Source organism: Macaca nemestrina, chromosome 17, assembly GCF_043159975.1.
Source record: "Macaca nemestrina isolate mMacNem1 chromosome 17, mMacNem.hap1, whole genome shotgun sequence".
NCBI lineage: Eukaryota > Metazoa > Chordata > Mammalia > Primates > Cercopithecidae > Macaca > Macaca nemestrina.
Window position 1 is genome coordinate 16,032,148 of NC_092141.1, and position 23,072 is coordinate 16,055,219.

Here is a 23,072-nt window from a genome sequence, read left to right on the forward strand (position 1 = left end):
TTTTTCTTTTGTTGACAAATTGTCAGCTTTTCTACTCAAAACTGACCAAGAATTTGTATTTGCCTTTTGTGGCTACTCAAGTCCTACTGCCCAGCCAAGCGCCCCACAACGTCTCAGCCCAATGGGTTGGTTAAAAAAGACAGAAAGAGAGAGAGAGAGAGAGAGAGTGAGAGGAGGGAGAGAGAGAGAGAGAGAGAGAGAGAGGAGAGAGAGAGAGAGAGAGAGGGAGACAGAGAGAGAGAGAGAGGAGGGGGAGAGAGAGAGAAATCACTCTCATTTTTGTATCACAATTGCCCTTGTTTTTAGCAAGTGTGTGAACTCACAGTGCTTTTCTATGAATAAACCATGGGTCACATGAAAGATCATTTTTCTTAAAGAAAAAAAAATTCCCTAGTCCCAGAGGGGACCAGCAAATACTTAATAGAAGATTACAGATTTCTTGTGAGTGCATATGGCTCGGGGAGACCTGATTCTGTAAAGCAAATGTTACTATCCTCCTCAAATTCATGTGTTGAATTCTAATTCTATGTGATGGTATTTGGAGGTGGGGCCTTGGCGGGTGAATAAGTTCATGAAGGCAGGGACCTCGTGAATGGAATTGGTGCCCCTATCAAAGGGACTGCAGAGAGCTCCCTCATCCCTTCTGTCATGTAAGGACACAGTAAAAAGATGGCTGTCTATGAACAAGGAAGCCAGCCCTCTGCGGACACGGAATCTGCTGACCATTTGACCTTGGATTTTACCATCTCCAGAACTGTGAGAAATCAATTTTCTATGCTACCTAGTCTATGGCATTCTGTTTTGACACCCAGATTAGCTAAAGTGCCAGCATGTCAACTTGCACACATAATTCTTGGAAACTCTGATGCCAAATCCTTGGTGACAAAAGGTGATTGATCTGCCAGAGACATAAGCCTACATCATCCCTCTTTCCACAATAAACCAGAGAGTCAAAACAGGCAAGAGTAAGTCAAAGTCTTCTAAAAGCCATACCTGAAAAGTTTCCAGTAACAGTTGACAGTAATTTAATCACACAAACAACCACAACAAAAGACACAACTATCAGAGATTTTCAGGATTGCCTCAAAAACACCGTCTAACATTAGGGAGTTCAAAAAGGTGTTAAGTTCCGGAAATCAAACTTTATTGAAATATTGTTTCATCAACTTGCAATTCTAACACTATTAATAAATGCTAGGGCAGGTGGTGGCACAGAGAGCCTGGGGCACAAGTGCTGTCTTTAAAAGCTTTGCTTGCTGTACCCTTTGGAGCTGCCTCCTGGTCCCCTCACCCTCTGCCCACCTGTTAAGAGCCTGTCCTGGGCAGCACGTCAGGGGCAAACAGCCTGGATGCCCAGCTGCAGACAGACATCCATGCCTGGAGGAGGAGGCCGCCTCTGGATGCAGGAGGAGCTGCTGGAACTCCTCTTCTGAACCTTCTTTTAATGCCCTCAAGCATCTCCTGCACACAGATAGACCCCACCAGCAGCAGTAGAATAAACAGGCCCTGCAGCAGCAGGACTGCAGCTCTAGTGAATGAGACAAGCCTCTCTCCAGCGAGGTAGAGGAACCCAGGCTCAAAACCCTGGTCTCCGCCTCCATGTTTGCCACCATGCCCAGGACTAGGGGCAGCATGGGAGCTGCTGGCTGGGGCTGTGCTGGTCACCCCCTCCCTGCCACCTGTCTCTCCAGCCACCCTTTCAGCTGCAAGGCTAAGGCCAGTGGCTATAGTAGGTGCCGTGATTTCAGGCAGCTCCTCTCTGGGCTGGTGCTTGGCTGGAGCTCCCTTCACCTCCAGCGCTGTCTCTGGAGGGGGCTCTTCCCATGCTGGTTCTGGCTCAACAGCTGGTGCTGGAAATGCTTCTATTTCTGCATATTGAGCAGGAGCTGAGAAAGGAGAAAGGGTCCCCAGCGTCAGTCACTTTCCACTGGAATTTCCAAACACAGAAACAACCTCCCTGAATTTAAAGGAGTTCCAGCCCCTAAACACTGCCCCCGCAAAGTCTTCCAGACTGCAGGCCACCTCACCATGTGCCTGTGCCTCCATGGGCTCCCGAATCTCTTCCTGGACAGGGACAATGTGCAGATGCAGCCCCGATGGGATCTCTGGTGTGGCCTGCCCTGCTAGGGCCTGCCCCGGGCTGCCCTGTGGTACCTGGGTGCGCCTTCTTACAAAGGGCCACAGGCGTCTGGGGTGAGGGATGAGCCTTCTTCGGCATCGTCGGAAAAGGCTCTCACTCCCTCCATTCCTGAAGCAGCAGCCTCTCGAAGTGGGGAAGCAACACGAGAACATCTTGCTGTCTCGAGCGTCTCCCACCAAGTGAGCTGGTTACGGTGCTGACTCTAGGATATGGGTGCCTGGTTACCAGAGTTCTAAGTTCTGTTCAGGTCTGTCATTAAGGAAGTGAGGTCGCTTCTTTAAGGTTCTGTCCCCTCAGCCCCTTCCTTCCATAAGACCTCCTCAGGACTCCACTGGGCTGCTGACTGCTCACCCTCCCCCCAGGACACCTCCTTACCTAGACACCATTATGTCCACCCAGGGCCTGCTTGGACACCTGTGCCTGATGTTCACCGGGGGCCGGATGTCCTCCTCAGGCCTGATGTCCACAGAGGGCCTGATGTCTGCCTTGGGCCTATGTTCCTCTTGGGGCCTTGTGTTCACCTGGGGACTGTATCCAGCTGGGGCCTGATGGCCTAGTGGGTCTTGTTATTCACCTAAGGCTTTGTGTCCACCTGGGGTCTGGTGATCACCTGGGACTTGGGTATCAACCTGGGACCTGGGTGTCCACTTAAGGCCAGATGTACACCCAAGACCTGAGTTTTCACCTGAGCCTGATGTTCTCCTGGGGACTGGGTGTGTACCTTGGGTCTAATGTCCGCCTGGAGCCTACATGTCTACCTAAGGCATGGTGTCTACCTGCGGCCTGATGTCCACATGAGTCTGGTGTTCAACATGGGCCTGCTGTCCACCTAGGGCCTTGGTGTCCATCTGGGGCCTGGTTGTCAACTTGGGGCCTGGTGTACACCAATGGAGGGTCCACCTGGGGCCTGATGTCTGCCTGCAGGACTGGCGTCCTCCTGAGTGAGGTGGGAGGATCTCTGGAGCTCAAGAGATTGAGACCACAGTGAGCCTTGATTGTGCCACTGCCCTCCAGTCTGGGTGACAGAGTGAGACCCTGTCTCAAACAAATCAACGAAAAACCGCACAAATTATGTAGCTATACAAAATATTTTCTTTCCTTTTAACCTTATTCTGTGAGCTTTTTTCATTATTTATTTATTTTATTTTCAAAACCTTTTTGGTTAAAAACCAAGACACAAACATACACTTTCCCCTAAACCTAAGCAGGGTCAGGATCATCGATTTCACTGTCCTCTACCGCCACATCTTGTCCCACTGGAAGGCCTTCAGGGGCAGTAACAGGCATGGAGCTGTCATCTCCTTGATAATAATGCCTTCTTCTGGAAACCTCCTGAAAGACCTGCCCAAGGCTGCTTCAGTTAACTTTAAAAAAAAGTAGTGATGGAACTGTTCAAAGTTACTAACTTTGGGTTTTCTGCCCACCTAACTGCCGGAGAAAGATTTTTAAAGTAGCATATGAATTATTGCTTTTTATGGAGATGCCATTATTAAATTTTATAATTGCCCTCCTTTTTCCAAATATGACATAGAAACAGTTAAATCAATTCAAGATCATTAAATCATATGAAATAATTTTTATATACATTATCTGCTGGGTTGAATACTACATAAGTCATCTCCAACCCATAGGTAGTCTTACAAAGACAGAGGCATATTTTTTAAATTACTGAGCTTGATATCAAACAATATAAAGGCTGTTACGAATGCTGAGATTGATTTGCTTAATCGATGTCAAACCGGCCTGCCTTCACAGGAAGGGCATATAGCCGCTGCACTTGCACCAGACAATTTATTTGTGTGTCTGTGGATAAGATGTAAAGAAAAACAATGAATAACTTCCAAGGCAGTGAAAACATTGCAGCTGAGCTCTGGAATTCTTAGTAGAAACCATGAAAAGGCAACAAAAACACTTAGAGCAATTGCAGGTTAGAAACTGGGATTCACAGGAGCTTAATGGGGCACATTATGTTAAGTGAAATTGTAGTGGGACAAGCTGCAGACAAAACTCCTCAGACACCGGATTAAAGAAGAAAGAGGTTTTTTATTCAGCCGGGAGCGTCGGCAGACTCGCGTCTTAAGAGCCGAGCTCCCCGAAAAAGAAATTCTTAGCCTTTTTAAAGGCTTACAACATTAAGGGGTCCACGTGAAAGGGTCGTGATAAATCGAGCAAGCGTGAGAAATGTGACTGGGGGCTACATGTGTCAGCTAAAAGAACAAAAAGCTTTACGATGCTTTTTTCATACAGTGTCTGGAATTTACAGATAACACAAGTAGTTTAGGTCAGGGGTTGATGTTATTATTATTACTTTTTTTAGCTCCTAGGGCCGGGTGGTGGTGCCAAGGTTGTCTGGCTATTTATCTTACTTGTTTTTTTCTAACTTTTTGCTTTCTCTCTTTCCTCCTGTCTTGTGAACTAGGCAAGGTGGGGGGAGGAGGGCAGCAGGAGTAGTGGTGATCTCCTTCCTTATCCCCCTTTTTGAGAATTTATACTAATTAGTGGGAGTTCTTACTTTTTTTTTTTTTTTTTTAATTTTTTTGTTGTTGTTGTTGAGACGGAGTCTCGCTTTGTCGCCCAGACTGGAGTGCAGTGGCCGGATCTCAGCTCACTGCAAGCTCCGCCTCCCGGGTTCATGCCATTCTCCTGCCTCAGCCTCCCCAGTAGCTGGGACTACAGACGCCCGCCACCTCGCCCAGCTAGGGTTTTTTGTATTTTTTTTTTAGTAGAGACGGGGTTTCACCGGGTTAGCCAGGATGGTCTCGATCTCCTGACCTCGTGATCCGCCTGTCTCGGCCTCCCAAAGTGCTGGGATTACAGGCTTGAGCCACCGCGCCCGGCCTGGGAGTTCTTACTTTTATTTTTACTTTGTGAGTCTCTTTGCGAGACAGAGCAATAGTGTTTTATGTAATACGCTTGTGCTGAAGTCTTCTGAGGAACCCATGGTAGCTACAAAACCTTTCATCATTTGAAGGAGCAAGTATAATACACAGGGGAGCAGCAAGCACGTTTCTGTTACTAGTAATACACTTATAAGGAGGGTTTTACATTTTTTTGTAGTTGGAAACTGTTTTCTGAATGAAGACTTAGGTTCAAACCTGTGTTAAACCTGTACAGGCACATGTACCAACTTTGTCATGTCTTAAGCAAGTTAGTTTTTTTACTGGGTCTTAAAAGCTTTTTCTTAGCAAGTAACACAGTATTTTTTAATAACAGAAACTTTTAAGAGCCAGATGCTTGAACTTGGGGCGTCTGTTTGGGGAAAGATTTAGTTAAAGTAAAGTTATTTTGAGGCATTAACTCTTTTGCTTCTCAAGGCTGTTGGTCTCTTATGTTAGCCTTTTTATAAACATAACATAAAGAGACATCCGGGCTGCCAGCAATGTTTTCAGCCAGCTGAGCAAATAGGTTTTTTTCTATTTTCTTTTTGCTAAAGGAGGAGGTTCTGGTAACTTCTGGTGTATATGTTTAAAGAATGACTGAAAGACTCGGAATTGTTGCTGGGCTGGATGGGTCTGGGTTTCCTAAGTAGTATGTGTACAGTGGGGACACCTTATATAGGTGTTTCTTCTAGCATGGTTATGGGGGGTATCAACAACAAAACAATGTACAGTATATTCATATCCAGCAAGGACAAAAGAGGTCCTTACCTGGGAAAAAGGTTGAATACAGACACAGAACAATAGGAAAACAGTTAGTATTACAGGAAAACTATTAGTCTTAAGATTTTTAACTACATTTACTTGCTTGATGAGTCCTCAAGCTTCGGCCGTGCGTAGACTAGTCAGCTGCTGGTGTGTGACTAGAGCAGGGCTGTCGTTCTCAGCAGCAGCTTGGTCTCATCTCAGGATCGGCTGGGTTGGGTGATCTGCATCCTGCTGGCTGGTCCATTGTCCTGAGCTGCCAGTATTATCTGACTGTGGTGGATCTAAGACACAACACCTGCAACTTTAACAGCAGTGGGAGTGGACAAGGTTACAGTACAGGGCCCATCCTATATGGGTCCTAGAAAAATTAAATTTTACTTTAAACAGAGTCACTAGATTTAAAGGGGTGTCAGGATTATAGGTATTTTCATTTACTTAATTATGAACACTTTGTATGGCTATTTTTAAAGCCTGCATTTGCTTTTTTAAGGTTAATTCCTTTGGTTTCTGGAGGTCCCCTTTAATTTGACCTATGATTTGGGGGTGGCAGACTGAACACAATCTTATAGGGCAAATACCTAGTTTGTTTGGTGGGGGTGCACCTGACTCGGAGGAGGACCATAGCCAAAAACCTGATTTTATCTTAAATGAATTTCCTGGCAATATTTTTTTCAGTAGCTGCTCGAGTGTCTAGTTCATGCGTTCTCCTTTTTCTTGAACTTTGTGCCCATACTGTGTGTAACTTTTATTTTATTTTTAACAGTCTTGTTAAATCTTGCACTATGTCAGCTGCAAATGCTGGCCTATTGTCTGACTTTAAAGTTAGAGGTACTCTAAACCTGGGGATAATGTCTTTTAACAGTACTTTAGTCACTTCTTGTACTTTTTCTGTCCTGACAGGGAAAACTAACTTACCCTGAAAATGTGCAAACAAGCACTAACATGTATCGACAGCCTCCAGCATGGAGCAGTTCTGTAAAGTCTATACGGAAGTTTTCACAAGGTATGGCTCTTTTTCCTGTTTAAGTTTCGTAGAGGAGGGGCTCTTCTCCCCCACCCCCTCTTGGTAACACTATTTAGTGGCTTAGCCTTCAGTGAGTAGTTGGAATCCAGATGCGGCAGAATCTTGCTGCTTTTAACTTCTAATGTGACCATGGGCTCCTAGGAGCCTAAAATAAGGTGCCTAGTCTGCCTTAGTCTATACATTCTTCAGCTCCTGTCAGCCTGATCAGGTCAGTATTTGGTTCCTCCAAGGTGTGGCAGCCCTTGGCCGATGGCCTCTTTGTCTTGCAGCCTTGGCCATTTCTTTTATTGCCTTTTAAATATTTACCTTTTTAGTGTCCTTTCTTTTTGCATCTCACACATTAATCTCTCTCTAGCCTTGTACGGCTCTTGAATCCTTGCCTAACTTGACTTCTTTCACATTTATATTCACGTCCACGTCCTCTCACATTGCTAATTTTTGTTTTTACGAGTGCTGTTGCTAACAGATTGGCTTTTTTTCTTAAGTCTTTAATTTGCTTTTTTGTTTTTTCCTTATGAGTTATCCTGCTCTTACAGCCAGCTGGTGGGGCGGGGCAAGGGCACGGGCCCCGCCCCCGCACACTGCTCTTTGTCTCTCCTGTTTTCTTCTGATTCTTTTTTTTACACTTACTTTTAGTCTTTTTTTTGTTGTTGTTCTTTTCTTTATATAATTTTTTTATGCACTTGGAGGGTTAAACAGGCATACCGAGAGTCAGTGTAAATGTTTACATTCTTACCTTTACTGAGTACTAAGGCCCGAATTAAAGCAATGAGCTCAGCTTAACAAGACAGTGTCCAGGGTTACCACCGCATATTCCGCACCTCTCTCTCCTTGTGGGTTGATGAAGCTGTATAGCTCCTAGTCTACTGATGCCTAAGACTGGTCCCAGAGGTCAGGTCTGCTAGAGTAAACTTGAGTCCCACACACCTCTACACAGTTATGCTCGACAGGGCTCTAGCTGCCGGGAGCAAGGTGCCGGGTTCAGGGTGTTTCCAGTTTAGTAAATCAATGGTTGGAAAGGGCTGATAGATGAAAGTCTGCTGCCCCCCCGGATGTGGGCCTGGTCATTATAATAGACAGGTCCTTGCGTCTGCCTGAGAGGCATTTACATAGCTCAAGCAAGAACAGATCTGAGAGGGCCCACTTGACTATCTTGACTTCCTTCCTTGGCCTCTCTAGGCTCCGATCCTCCCCTTCGAGGTGAGACCTGGGTCATGTTAGCTCCTGAATCTCGTTTCTGAGGGGGCTCTTGGCCTCAGTAAAGCGGGGTAGGCTGGGACATATGGAGAAAGAATTTCTATTATCTCTGGCAACTCCTGCAAAACTGGCTTCTCTTGCTGTTTCTGGGACTCCTTTTTTTTTTTTTTTAACTCTGTGTCTGCTGGCGAAACTGCTCTTACTTTTACTTTTGGCTTTTTTGCAATAAGCTCTTAAACAGGGCTAAATTTATGCTGGTTTTGTCTATCTTATATTTAACCATGAGTCAATATAAAGGAATTTGATCTAGGTACACTGGCTGTCCTCCGACCCCTGTCACCACCTTAAATACATGGCCAATTGTTCTCTGTCTGTAGTTCCTTCAGTGGGCCATCCAGCACCAAAAGAGGGCAATTCTAATTTACACAGAGTTCTTAACCTCTAGGGGGTTAACTTAACTCTATAATCTCCTGCAAAACCTTTTTTAAGGTTCTGTAACATGCATTTTAATAGAGTAAGTTTTGATGATTTGATGACTTTCCTTTTTTCTTTTTGAAATGTTTTTAACACATTTCCTAGTGGAGTGGCCTTACTTTGTGTCTGACCTATTTTTCTCTCGCGACAAAACAACATTCACACTACAAGAAGGAAAGGGCACAAGATCACTCACTCGTCTAATTCACACTAAATCAAAATCAAAGCTATAACCAAAGTGTTGTTAAAGGCACAACTGTTCGTCAAGCAGTTTAAGCCAAGTCAAAATCAGAACCAAAACCAAAGCGCCAATAAAGGCATGCCTGTTTATCAAGCAATTCAAGTCAAGTCAAAATCAAAACTAAAACCAAAGTATCAAGCAATTAATTCAAATCAAGTCAAAAACAAAAACCAAAGTGCCGGTACAGACACGCCATGGGTGATCAGGCCATGCTTCCAGTCAAATGGAGTGGGCAAGTTCTAAAGACCAGTCTTACCAAGTTTCAGATGTCTGGACTTAAAGTGCCAGTGCCGTCCCAGTGTTCAGCCACTGTGTTGATCCTCCATGGGGGTCTGCTGTGCACTGCTCTGACGAGACGTTCCTGACGAGACGTTCCACTGTGGCAAATGCCTACCCGGGAGCGTTCTCAGGATCCTCATCTCAGGATGTACATCTCAGGATCCGCCCAAGCTGGCCAGAGTCCGCCTACAGGGCAGGCATAAGCTGCCTAAGGGGCGTAAATCACCTCGCTTCCCAGTCAAGGAACCAAGAAATGTAGCAGGATGAATACAGACAAAACTCCTCAGACACCAGATAAAGAAGGAAGAGGTTTTTATTTGGCCGGGAGCCTCGGCAGACTCACGTCTTAAGAGTCGAGCTCCCCGAGAAAGAAATTCTTGGCCTTTTTAAAGCCTTACAGCTTTAAGGGGTCCACGTGAAAGGGTCGTGATAAATCGAGCAAGTGTGGGAAATGTGACTGGGGGCTACATACATCAGCTAACGGAACAAAAAGTTTTACAAGGTTTTTTTCATACAGTGTCTGGAATTTACAGATAACACAAGTAGTTTAGGTCAGGGGTTGATATTATTATTACTTTTTTTTAACTCCTAGGGCTGGGTGGTGGTGCCAAGGTTGTCTGGCTATTTATCTTACTTTTGTTTTTTTCTAACTTTTTGCTTTCTCTCTTTCCTCCTGTCTTGTGAGCTAGGCAAAGTGGGGGGAGGAGGGCAGCAGGAGTAGTAGTGGTCTCCTTCCTTAAAATCAGCCAGGCACAAAAAGACAACTACCACGTGATCTGACTTACGTGGAAAGTAAAACAATTGAACTCACAGAAGCAGAGAGTAGAATGGAGGTTACCTGGGGCTGGGAGGCAGGGGCTTGGGGACATAGTGAAAGCATTCAAAATTGTACTTAGGAGGAATAAGTTTAAGAGATATATTGCACAACATGGTGACTGCAGTTAATGTATTGTATTCTTGAAAATCAAGAAGTGTTCTCACCACAAAAAATAAGTATGTGTATGTTCCTGAGCACAATGTAATCATTCCACAATCTGCTTATTTCTAAACAGGTTTTATACAACATATATACAATTTTATTTGCTATTTAAAAAGCTAATGGATTGTAAAAATTAAGTACTGGAAAACTTTAACAGTTTAGAACAACTCTCTTTGTAAAATTAATGGTTCCTTTCTTAACCAACCTGCTGGTCTCTATTAGTTAATGAAATGGAACTTAGTTTATACTCTAAATCTCAATACAAAATTGTAGTCGTCTTCTACGTATTAACTGATCTGAAAGTAACAGCAGAATCATAATGAAAGCCATCTGAAAAGAAAGTTATCCCAAATGAACTGTTTTATTAGCCTTTGATTTATCTCTTTTACTTAGAAATAAAATGAATAATTATTATTTTAATAGACCCAATTGCTTCAGGCTATAAACTTGATTATTCAATTTCCACTTCAATTTTTATAGCCTGAGAGACATGCTTTTGAAAATATTCTTGGCTGTGCACGGTGGCTCACGCCTGTAATCCCAGCACTCAGGGAGGCCGAGGCAGGCAGATCACAAGGTCAGGAGATCAAGACCATCCTGGCTAACACGATGAAACCCCGTCTCTACTAAAAAAATTAAAAAATTAGCTAGGAGTGGTGGTGGGCGCCTGTGGTCCCAGCTACTAGGGAGGCTGAGGCAGGAGAAAGGCATGAACCCAGGAGGCAGAACTTGCAGTGAGCTGAGATTGTGCCACTGCACTCCAGCCTGGGGGACAGAATGAGACTCTGTCTCAAAAAAAAAAAAAAAAAAAAGTAAATATCCCTGGCCGGGTGTGGTGGCTCAGTACCTATAATCCCAGCTACTCAGGAGGCTGAGGGATGAGAATCCCTTGAACCCAGGAAGTGAAGGTTGCAGTGAGCCGAGATCATGCCACTGTACTCCAGCCTGGGCAACAGAGGGAGACTCTGCCTCAAAAAAAAAAAATCATTCTTGAATAAAAACACAACACCTTTAATTCTATGCTATTGTCCTTTATATATTAACTTGTAGAAAAAGAAAAAATTTGTACAATGAAATTTATTAGTCTACTTTAGATTAATATGTTTTCCTTTATATCATGCAGTTTACTTCTTAATCAATCTCCATAATCAACTGCATTTTTTTTTTTTTTTTGAGATGGAGTCTTGCTCTTGTTGCCCAGGCTTGAGTGCAATGGCATGATCTCAACTCATCACAAGCTCTGCCTCCTGAGTTCCGGCTATTTTCCTGTCTCAGCCTCCCCAGTAGCTAGGATTATAGGCATGCGCCACCACACCTGTCTAATTTTGTATTTTTAGTAGAGACGGGGTTTCTCCATGTTGGTCAGGCTGGTCTCGAACTCTTGACCTCAGGTGATCCACCCACCTCGGCTTCCCAAAGTGCTGGGATTACAGATATGAGCCACCGCGCCCAGCCATATTTCTTTACAGATGTTAAATTTGAGGCAATTGTCTTTTAAGATACCCTTTTGTCAGTTTCACTTACTGATGGCAACTTTCTACTTTGAGTAACATGATTCATCTCTACTATCAGGGGTTGGGGTTGCTGAGGGAGGAAGGTGTGTGTGTGTGTGTGTGTGTGTGTCTGTGTTTATTTTGTTTACAGACTGCATCTGTCCTACTGGCTGGGAGAACACACACCGACATCTGTCCTGGCAGTGAGGGAGGGAGTAGCCCTCTGGGCACAGAGAGAAACCATCACTGCACCCAGACTGCACCTACTCCAGTAAAGAAAAAGTCTGAGAGCTTGCACACTGGTGAGATGGTCAATTCCTCACTCTGCTCACAGTAAGGACAAGGCTGTGACTATCGGCTGGGGCAGAGAGTACACAGCTCAACAGCAGGTTTTTAAAAAGAGAGCAGAGTCTTCTTCTTTCCACGTTAAAAACAATCATAATATGGTTCAGCTGACCACCAAGGACTGGGTTATATCCCGCTATTCTCTGAAACTCAATACTGTCTGAACTTTTTGGAATCTCATAGCCTTTTCTATCTAAATGTGTATTGTTACTCTCATGGCTAAAAGTTGCAAGGAGCAGTCTCTTTCAGTTATGTTTCCGATTCTTTCTGGCTTCCTACACTGTGACACTTTTAAACAATTTAAAAATCTTCCAATCAGGCTGCACTCTCTGTTAACAATTGGTTTTTAATGCCCTAAAATTCACAGCATTTCCTGTGTGAAAAATAAGAAGTCACAATTTTATTATTCATCATCTGTTTGAAAGCCGTGCTAGTTTTAATAGTTACTGTACTTCTCAACATATTTTAAATGCCCATTCATGTGTCTTGTCTAACATTCCCAGGTTTGTGCTATTATACAAAGCTGTAAAAGAAATGACCAGGAGAATCAATGTACAAATGGCTGAATAAACAGTAAAGGTCCCAGCAGTTGTTTAGGACAAAACAGACCTGGCTGAGTCTCAAGTACCAAAGCAGGAATCATAAACATGCCACAGGGGGATTTACTCTAAATGATATTTAAATATTTAAAAATGTATAATTTATATATGATCAAAAAGAAAATAATTAACTATTTTTTTTTGAGACTGGGGTCACTCTGTTGCCCAGGCTGGAATGCAGTGATGCAATCATGGCTCACTACAGCCTTGAACTCCCAGGCTCAAGAGATCCTCCCACCTCAGCCTCCTGAATAGCTGGGACTGTCCAAATGCACACCTGGAAAGAAGGTGAAAACTTATTTATATTTCAGTGTAATTCTTTGTGAAGAAGAAAACATAATAAAGGCATTAGGAATGTAATGCCTAAATAGTAAAGTATGTTTTTATGGAAAATCACCGGCAGCCGGAAAAAATGTCTGCCGAATATTTAGGTCCTGTTTGCAAGAGTAGCGGGGAGCACTGCACACATCTCAGCTCAACTCACAGGCAAGGCAGGACCCAAGCCACAGCCTTAAATGTATTCATTTGCTAAAAGAAAATGAACAATTATTTCTCTTCTTCCCACATACTTAAATCTAGTTTTATCATTAAATAATTTCTGGCTGGGTATGGTGACTCATGCCTGTAATCCCAGCACTTTGGGAGGCTGAGGTGGGTAGATCTCAAGGCCAGGAGTTCGAGACCAGCCTGACCAACATGGTGAAACCCCCTCTCTACTAAAAATACAAAAATTTAGCCAGGCATGGTGGCAGGTGCCTGTAATCCCAGCTACTCCGGAGGCTGAAGCAGGAGAATTGCTTGAACCAGAAAGGCAGAGGTTGCAGTGAGCCAAGATCATGCCATTGCACTCCAGCCTGAGTGACAGAGCGTGATTCCAACTCAAAATAATAATAATAATACTAATAATTTCCATATTTGAGCCCAGATTAATATATCGTTTGTGAAGTTGATGTCTGCTTTGATTTCAGCTTTCCTGAAGTGTTAGAAAAATGCTAAGTTTCTTACATTATGCCTGATGGCCAAGTGATGGAGTCAGTGTGGAAGCATTTTTCGTGGAAGGTCCTGGTGGTCTCACAGGTAGCACTGAGGATGACATATGCACTCAGGCAAGAGCAGTTTCTACCTTGTCTCTCACTGGGAAATTGTGAATATAACAAGGAGCTTCTTTCAGCATAGACAGTGCTTCCTGCATTTGCAATATAGGGCCTCTGATCCATGTCATGGGGGAAATACTCTTTCTTTTTCTTTCCTAAAATTGCCTCCAACATAAGGGATTTGACAGCATTGAATCATTGAATTCTGTCTCTGATGAAAGAGAATTCTGTCTCTGTGTAATCTTGTTAACCTATTAAGTGTTCCTATAAGAAGCAAATGTTGAAATGGTAAAATGGTGAGCAGTTTTTTTTCCCCACCCCCAGAGGGACAGGGTCTTGCTCTGTTGCCCAAGCTGGAATGTGGTGGCATGATCATAGCTCACTGCAGCCTCAGCCTCCTGAGTAGGTGGGACTACAGGCATGTGCCACCACACCCAGCTAATTTTTCAAAACTTTTTTGTAGAGACGGGGTCTCAGTATGTTGCTTAGGCTGGTCTCAAAATCCTGGCCTCAAGCAATCCTCTCACCTTGGCCTCTCAAAGTGCTGGGATTATAGGCATGAGCCACTATGCCAGGCCAGTAAGCAATTTTGATAATAGGAGAAGGGGAATCAAAGAAAATTCAAGAAAAATGATAAAAATAAGCCATGTAACATGAGTGCTATCACAAAGGTTAAAGAAACTAATTTCAAACAATAGATGATTTAGACAGGGGAAACTGTTACATAAAGAATTTCTCTAATACCTCAAATTCCACCCCACCCCACTGTCTATCCCTTTTTCCTCTATGCTTATTCATGTTTTAAGTATCTATAATTGGTATAATCCACAAAGACACTTATTTTAAACCTCAAAGCTTTTTTTTGAGACAGAGTCTCACTCTATCGCCCAGGCTGGATTGCAGTGGTGCGATCTCGGCTCACTGCAAGCTCTGCCTCCTGGGTTCATGCCATTCTCCTGCCTCAGCCTCCCGAGTAGCAGGTACTACAGGCATCTGCCATCACACTCGGCTAATTTTTTTTTTTTTTTTTTTTTGTATTTTTAGTAGAGACGGGGTTTCACCGTGTTAGCTAGGATGGTCTCGATCTCCTGATGTCGTGATCTACCCACCTTGGCCTCCCAAAGTGCTGGGATTACAGGCATGAGCCACCACGCCCTGCCAAAGCTTTGCTTATATCAACAGGAACTCTGTAATGCAAGCGAAAAAATGTATGCTATATACAGATTCAACATGTTACAGTTATTCTTCAAAACCAAGTGACAATGCATAATTTCAATACTCTGGAGCTTTTAATTTTATTTTTATTTTTAATTAATTATTATTATTATTTTTTGAGATGAGTTTTGCTCTTGTTACCCAGGGCTGGAGTGCAATGGCGCAGTCTCGGCTCACTGCAACCTCCGCCTCCCAGGTTCAAGCGATTCTCCTGCCTCAGCCTCCCAAGTAGCCAGGATTACAGTTGCCGGTCACCACACCCAGCTAATTTTTATATTTTTAGTAGCAACAGGGCCTTGTTAGCGAGGCTCGTCTTGAATTCCTTACCTCAAGTGATTCGCCTGCCTCGGCCTCCCAAAGTGCTGGGATTATAGGCATGAGCCACTGCACCCGGTCTCTGGTGCATACATAAATATGTATTCCTATTTAAGCCAAATCTTGATTTTTCCTTCAGGTAAGTTTGCTGTAGCATTTGTTTTGTACCTACTGGGAATGGGTTCCCACTGGCACGTCTCCAGTAGTCACTATGATAAATCAGACATTTCCCTGCCAGGTAAAGGAAAACCAGTGAGAAGAGCTTGCTATTTTAGATGGTCAAATATCAATGATAACGTGACAATCTCATTGCTAAATATTGTTAAACAAAACAAAACACCTTGACTATAGGTTATGTCATAGCAAGATCTGTGGAGGAACAGTGCTGAATGTTATATCTTCTCTTTAGGATTTATTATACATTTTTGCTCTCTTACATTCTTGGAACAACAATTTTAATTGGCCAAAGCAGAATTTTATAGCAGTTATCATTGGCCTATCCCCAGTCGTCACTATGATAAACTAGACAACATTTGGCTACCAAGTGAAGTAAAACCAGCGAAGTACTAAACTGTGAATGCAGGTTCTAAAGCACATTTTGTTGTAATTTATTTAATAAAATTTGAATCTATTAAGCATTTACTTGGATGCACCAATATTTACTTTTCCTGGAATAATGATCAATTATGGCTATTCCAGGACCAAATTTTAAATCCAATTCTAATTATTTCAAAAGTCAAGACCAAATAGGTTATAATAATACCTTTTCCAAGTTCCCCGATTTTCAACTGTGTGTGTTGGTGCATGCCTGTAGTCCCATCTACTCAGGAGGCTGAGGCAAGAGAATTCCTTAAGCCCAGGGGTTGGAGGTGGCAGTGAGCTGTGTCTGCACCACTGTACTCCAGCCTGGGTGACAGAGTGAGAACCCAACTCTTAAAAAACACCAACAATCGGACGGGCGAGGTGGCTCACGCCTGTAATCCCAACACTTTGGGAGGCCAGTGCGGGCGGATCACAAGGTCAGGAGACTGAGAACAGCCTGGCCAACATAATGAAACCCCGTCTCTACTAAAAATACAAAAAATTAGCTGGGCGTGGTGGCGGGTGCCTGTAGTCCCAGCTACTCGGGAGGCTGAGGCAGGAGAATGGCATAAACCTGCGAGGCGGAGCTTGCAGTGAGCTGAGATCCGGCCACTGCACTCCAGCCTGGGGGACAGAGCAAGACTCCGTCTCAAAAAAAAAAAAAAAAAGAATATCAGCCGGGCAGAGTGGCTCACACCTGTAATCCCAGGACTTCGGGAGGCTGAAGTGGGCAGATCACTTAAGGTCAGGAGTTCAAGACCAGCCTGGCCAACATGGCAAAACCCCATCTCTACTAAAAATACAAAAATTATCTGGGAGTGGTGGCAGGTGCCTGTAATCCCAGCTACTTGGGAGGCTGAGGCAGGAGAATCAGTTGAACCTGGGAAGCAGAGGTTGCAGTGAACTGAGAAGATCATGCCACTGCACTTCAGCCTGGGTGACACAATGAGACTCCATCAAGAAAGAGAGAAAGAAAGAAAGAGAAAGAAGGAAGGAAGGAAGGAAGGAAGGAAGGAAGGAAGGAAGGAGGGAGGGAGGGAGGGAGGGAGGGAGGGAAGGAAGGAAGGAAGGAAGGAAGGAAGGAAGGAAGGAAGGAAGGAAATCATAGAGTTATGCCCAGAGTCTAGTCTAGTGCAAAGCAGAATACCTAGTATAATACAGGAGTGAGTAGTACAGGAGGTCTTCCTGGAAGAAGTGGCAGCTGAGCTGAGTTCTGAAGATTGAGTGGGCGTTTGCCAGGTCTATTGGCATGCTTTTAGCTGCTAGTAACAGACAATTACAATCACTCCCAATGTTCCCTCCAAATCATTGCCACTATTTTGGAGTTTTCTTCCAGATACATGTGTGTGTATGTGTATCTCATAAGTTTAAAAAGTTTTAGAATAGGCCGAGTGCAGTGGCTCACGCCTGTAATCCCAGTAATCTGGGAGGCCGTGGAGGTTGGATCACCTGAGGTCAGGAGTTCGAGACCAGCCTGACCAACATGGTGAAATCCTGTGTCTACTAAAAATGCAAAAATTAGCCAGGCATGGTGGCAGGTGCCTGTAATCTCAGCTACTCGGGAGGCTGAGGCAGGAGAATTGCTGGAACCTGGGAGGTGGAGGTTGCAGTGAGCCAAGATCACTCCATTGCACTACAAGCCCAGGTGACAACAGTTTGAGACTCCATCTCAAAAAAAAAAATTAGAATAATCTTGTACATGTTATTAACTTTCATTTTACATTTAACTTTTTAAAAATGATTAAACTTTTCTCAGCATATTCTCATCATTAAATATTATTTAAAATATTATTTTAAGGTTAGATAGTATTTTATCATATAAATAATTCATATTTACTAGTCCCCTGTTGTTGAACATATATGTATTGTTGAACATTTATGTTCTTTCCAGTCTTTCAATATTGTAAATACTTTTTTTATCTCTCTCTTATTACTTATTTAGGAAAAATTCATAGATGTTGAATTACTGAGTCAGAGCATAAACATTTTAAAGACTTCTAATATATTCAGCCAGAATGCCCTTCAGAAATATTACACCAATTTGTTCCAGCAGTCATGAGAACATGCACTTGCATGAGCTCTTGCCAACACTTGATATTACACCGTTATTGCATTCCAATCTGTTAATCATTTCCTTTTCTTTCTTTTTACCCTTTTTGCTTGGAAATATCTTCCCTAGCCCAAGATCAAATAAACAATAACTTTTCTCATTTAAAAAAATAATTATTTAATCAGTCTAGAATTTTGGTTTTTGATATAAGAATCATGATGATTTTATGATATTCTGCCCGCCAACCAGAGCAGTGCTGGAGAGGTGCAGAGATGGCTTCCTGTTTCCTGTTTCCTGTTTCCTCCAAGTTCTGGGTCTGTGATTTAGGGATCTGCTGGTGAGAGAGGTTCAAAATATCTTCCTACCTTATTTCATGGACTGTCATTGTTTCAGGAAGCAAATTATACCATCAGCTCCAGGAAGATTTTTCTCCACTGCTTCATCTGTCTTAAGATCAGTCCATTGCCACCTGATTCTACATTCTGCCATCCGATGGGCTTAGTGCTGGGTCATGTGAGAAGTTTCTATCTTTGTGTTCTAAATTTGCAGGTATTTTATTTAAAGTATGGAAGCAATTTGATTAGAAGTTACTAGCCAGGCTTTGCATTAGGTTTTAATATCTTGTAGAATAGGATTACTTTCTCTTTTTTTGCTTTAAAATTCCTCATTACTCTTTTGCATAATGTTTAATCTCCCTTGTGGCCCTTTTTGAAGTTCTTCCCCAGTCCCTCATCTGTCTCTCTGGTATTTTGATTGGCATTTGCATTATATGTATTAATGAGAGGTAATTTGGCATTTAAGAAATGTCTTATTTTTTCCTGATCATAAAATTAATTGTTCTTTACAGAAGATTTAGAAAATACAGAAAATTATTAAAAAAAAGTATTACCTTTAATCTCACCACCTAAAGGAAAAAAAGTGCAAACATTTTGCTGTATTTCCTTTCAGACTTTTTCTTAGTTTATACATGTTTGAGCATGCATAAAACTTGCATTGATACGATTATGATATTTCATCTTCCTATCCAGAAGAATAGAGTATGTCTTTCCACATTCCATTACAAAGAACCAGTTGGACTCATTTATTTATTCCACTGTTAATCTGTTTTTATTAATTCTTGTATCCCACATTTTGTACATTTCTTTGATTTCTCACTAGTTTCTTGAGTAAAATTCTTTGTTCATTTCACTTTCTTGATTGATAATGAAAGCATTTAAAGATACGAATTTGACCTTTCTTGTAGCTTTGGCTAAATAGAGACAATAAAATCTAGAAACTTCTGAAATAAATTAAACCTAATTTAGAGAAAAAAGGAAAGTGTGCATTTTCTGTAGAGTACAAGGCACAACATATATATTTAAAATTAGGCTGTTATTAATATTATAAAATCAAGTTATTATTCGTGTATTCCATATCTTATTGCATGCTACCTAGAATTATCAAATATTAACAGCAGGACAAAAAAGTCCTCACTAGTAATTTTAGGTGAGAGTTTGAGGTAAAGATGAGGGCATGATATCACATAGGGTTTCTTTCATATCTATCAAGACACTAGGTCTGTGATTTTGTGCTTCCTTATATGCACAGAGATTGATTTGTAATTGCAGTGAATCTGTAACATACTGATATTCCTGCCCTTTTGCATTACCATAGAAAAAGCAAAACCCAGACCTCCTAATCAAACTGATAGATTATTGTATCTCTACCTCAGAATATCGACGAATCCACCAGCAACCATGATGATATGCTTTGACTCTGTGTTCCCACCCAAATCTCATCTCAAATTGTAATCCCCATGTGTCAAAGGAGGAACCTGGTGGGAAGTGACTGCATCATGGGAGCAGTTTCGCCTATGCTGTTCTTGTGACAGTGAGCGACTTCTCACAAGATCTGTTGGTTTTACAAGTGGCAGTTTCCCTGGCTCTTCCCTCTCCTCACGCCTTGTGAAGAAGTTGCTGCTTCCCGATTGCCTTCCACCATGATTGTAAGTTTCCTGAGGCCTCCCCAGCCATGTGGAACTGGAAGTCAATTAAACCTCTTTTGTTTATAAATTACCCAGTCTCAGTTATTCTTTATAGCAGTGTGAAAATGGACCAATACAGGAAATTGGTACCAAGAGTTTGGGGCACTGCTATAAAGATACTGGAAAATGTGGAAGCAACTTTGGAACTGGGTAATGGGCAGAGGTTGGAACAGTTTGGAGGGCTCAGAAAAAGACAGGAAGATGTGGGAACATTTGGAGCTTCCTAGAGATTTGTTGAATGGTTTTGACCAAAATGCTGATAGTGATGTGGACAATTCCGTGTGGATTTTGTTGGGAGGTAGGGTCCTAAATTATTCATTCATTCTTCCTTCGTTTCATTCATTATGCGAGCAGTCTCCTAAGTGGGCACTCTGAGTAATAAACTCCATCAGACGTAGTTTCTATCATCAAAAAATATCGTCTTTGGTAGGGAAGAAAGTAAATAAATCTTAATATAGCTCTTGGACAAGCAGCCCTTGAATAAGTGGTCAAATAAATTTGTTGCAAATAAATACTTTCAGTCATTGTGTTTTAAGAATTATCATTTGTATGCATCGAGGAGAACTTCTACAGCTATTTGTCTTCAAAAAGATTTTTTCTTTGTATTTCGAATAATTTTGGCCTAAAATTTGTATTTTCAGGTGTTCATATCCATTCTACTTAATTGGTATTGTTGTCATCAATTGCCATCTCTTCCAACTCTGAGGAAATTGTCATAAAGGGAATTGTTCAGAAATAGTGTTTCCGAGCACTTGTTCACATATTTGTCTGGATCACATCTATCTGTTCTCTCAATGGCTTTCTTTCGTCCCACCTAAATGTTCCAAGGCAAGGATTGTGTCATTACTTCTATCTCTAGTGCTATTGCTTTTGACACATAGTCAAGGCTTCTCAACAGAAGTATATCCAATTGGCATTTTTTCGCACCCCGAAAGAGCCAATTCCTTCACTAACGCAGACAAAAGGGGCGGGGGTGCTCAGGCGCTGAGGATTCTGGGCACTGTAGTTCCGACGCTCCGGCTGCGCAGGCGCAATGCCCTGCCTGGAGGCCGGCCCCGCCGAACCGCCGCCATTGCTGGAAGCGTTCCCGCCCTGCTCTGCGAGTGCCCTCAGTTGTCCTCAGTTCTGCCGCCAGGTACTCGTTGTCCCGGGCGCCTGGCCTCGGTTGCCCGCCGCCCCTCCCTTGGCGCTTGGCTCCCGGCGGCGTCTGGGGCGTGGCCGTTCCCTCTATAGCCCCAGACCCTGAGCGGACCCGCCCACCCCTGAGAGGCGACTGGGGCTGGGCCTCCTTCTCGAGTGTGGGTTCAGTCACCAGCCGGTCCCCCTCATAGGTCGGGCCCCGTGCCCTCTGAGGCCTGTTAACCCGGGTCCGAACCCGGGAACCTCCTCCCTGGCGGGCCTGGCGGCGCTGGGGTTAAAAAGAACCGGGTGCGGGGCGTGAGCTGGGATTCGAGTAGGACGGGCGGGCCCCTGACCCGACCTTTCCTGTCTTCCCAGCCCCGCGCCTTGCTGGCCCTGAGGAGGGCATACCCGGAGTGGGTAGAGGAGAGCAGTTAGAGAAAGAGGGCGAGGTTGGCAGGAGCATGTCCATGCCCGCTCTGGCTTCTGAACTGGCAGGGATGAAACTAGGTTTCACATCAGGGGACCAGCGCTACTCAGTAACCGAGGCAGCTTTTCCTGAAATGTAGCATTTCAAATACTGTAATCACCTTTTAATCACTTGTCACTCCCTGTCATGACAATGGTGTTATTGCATTGATTGGGAAATGCTGGACTGGTGCATGGCACTGAGATTCTTAGCAAAAACATGGACCCTTCGTTATTTCCAAATAACTACACTGGCCAAGGAAGCAAAACAAGTAAAGTTTCTCCTTCAGTCTCTGGATACTTTTGCAATAGCTGGAAAGACAGAGCTTGTAAATATCTAGGGAAATTATAACTGGGGAATATTGGCCTAGATATCTTCTGCATAATGACAAAGGGGATAGTAGAAATATATAATGTGGTTACTCTCATGTACTAATAGCTGATTCATTGTGCTCAAGTGACTTGCCTGTAGTCACAGTTCTACAGTAGCCAAACCAGGGTTAGAACCTGGGGCTGTGACCAGCCGCTCTGGGATTTTATTCCTATTCCAGACTCCTATGTATATGTAGATACTTCTTCTTGTCTACTTGGAAAGTACAGAAAAGCAGAAAGAAGGGTAAGCATCACAGCCCCAGGTGTCAGAGGTCTCAGTAGAGTTTTGGCTTACTCGCAGTCTTTTTTTCTATGCATTGTATTTACACAATTGAGATCAAGCTGAATATATTAAATGTTAAATATTGTTCATTCTGATTTTAAAATAAAACAAGGTGTTTATTGCAGTTTGTTTGTTAAACATATGTTACTAGCATAATTTACATGAAGTATTCTCACGGAGTTTATTAATATTTACAAGTATTTTTTAAATGACTCAGCTCACTCTTGATAAATGTTAAAGATGCAGAAAACTGTTACTCTAGACCTGAGGAATTGAAAATGCCGTATGTTGCTCTTTGTACGTCTACTTTAGTGTTCGGGGGCTTGGGGATGTGCAATATTCTTGGCTCATTTTTTTTCTTTGCAACCTTGTAAAACTTGGGGGTCAGTGTATGGGCTTGGGAGGGAGAGTCAGTTTTCAAGCTCTCTGAAGTAATATGCAACATCATATATGCATGTGCATTATTCTGTGGACAAGGTCAGATTCTCAGATGGGTCCATACCCCCAAAAAAGTTAAGGTTTACTGGTATGCATAGACTGTGTAGTGGTGGGATCAGGGCTTTCAGGGTATCCATCCACAGAATAATGTACATTACACCCATTAAGTAATTCCTTATTCTCCACCCACCTCCCACTCCTTCACCCTTCAGAATCCCTATTGTGTATCAGGACAGTATTTCTTAAAATACTACACTAAAACTAAAACATTATATAATTTAACATATTACATGTTATATAATTAACATGTTAACATATTATATTAAACTAAATATTTCTTGAGGTGTACTTGTTCAAGCGATATGTATTTCTTTTCTTTCTTTTTTTTTTTTTTTTTGAGACGGAGTCTTGGTCTGTTACCCAGGCTGGAGTGAAGTGGCCAGATCTCGACTCACTGCAAGCTCCGCTTCCCGGGTTTACGCCATTCTACTGCCTCAGCCTCCCCAGTAGCTGGGACTACAGGCGCCCGCCGCCTCGCCCGGCTAGTTTTTGTATTTTTTAGTAGAGACAGGGTTTCACCGTGTTAGCCAAGATGGTCTCGATCTCCTGACCTCGTGATCCGCCCATCTCGGCCTCCCAAAGTCTGGAATTACAGGCTTGAGCCACCGCGCCCGGCCACCAAGCGATGTGTATTTCTG

At 43.1% G+C, this 23,072-nt stretch overlaps 2 protein-coding genes across 3 annotated transcripts in view; one reads left to right on the top strand and one right to left on the bottom strand.

Moving 5' to 3' along the window:
• LOC105473499 (zinc finger protein 624) overlaps nt 1-23,072 on the top strand; it is a 201,003-nt gene that overhangs the window by 11,808 nt on the left and 166,123 nt on the right. The window contains exon 2 of one of the 2 annotated variants that reach the window (XM_071082386.1): nt 6,685-6,787. In XM_071082386.1, coding sequence (XP_070938487.1) covers nt 6,727-6,787 — 61 coding nt within the window. In that variant the 5' untranslated portion in view covers nt 6,685-6,726. Of the gene's footprint in view, nt 1-6,684; nt 6,788-20,742; nt 20,830-23,072 lie in introns of those variants that run through there. The other variant, XM_071082385.1, reaches the window with a different exon arrangement.
• LOC105473498 (CMT1A duplicated region transcript 15) lies at nt 1,125-2,321 on the bottom strand. Its single transcript, XM_011727306.2, has 2 exons — nt 2,028-2,321; nt 1,125-1,886 (listed from the first exon to the last, which is right to left on the bottom strand). Exons 1-2 carry the CDS (start codon nt 2,290-2,292, stop codon nt 1,306-1,308), a joined length of 846 nt encoding a protein of 281 aa, XP_011725608.2. The 5' UTR covers nt 2,293-2,321; the 3' UTR covers nt 1,125-1,305.

What these genes read in the sequence shown, in the direction of transcription:
- LOC105473498 (XM_011727306.2), bottom strand. Translation starts at nt 2,292, where the DNA reads ATGTTCTCGTGTTGCTTCCCCACTTCGAGAGGCTGCTGCTTCAGGAAT. An exon ending in CATGGAGGCACAGGCACATG is followed by an intron (nt 1,887 to 2,027) that starts GTGAGGTGGCCT and finishes CTCCTTTCTCAG; the next exon opens with CTCCTGCTCAATATGCAGAA.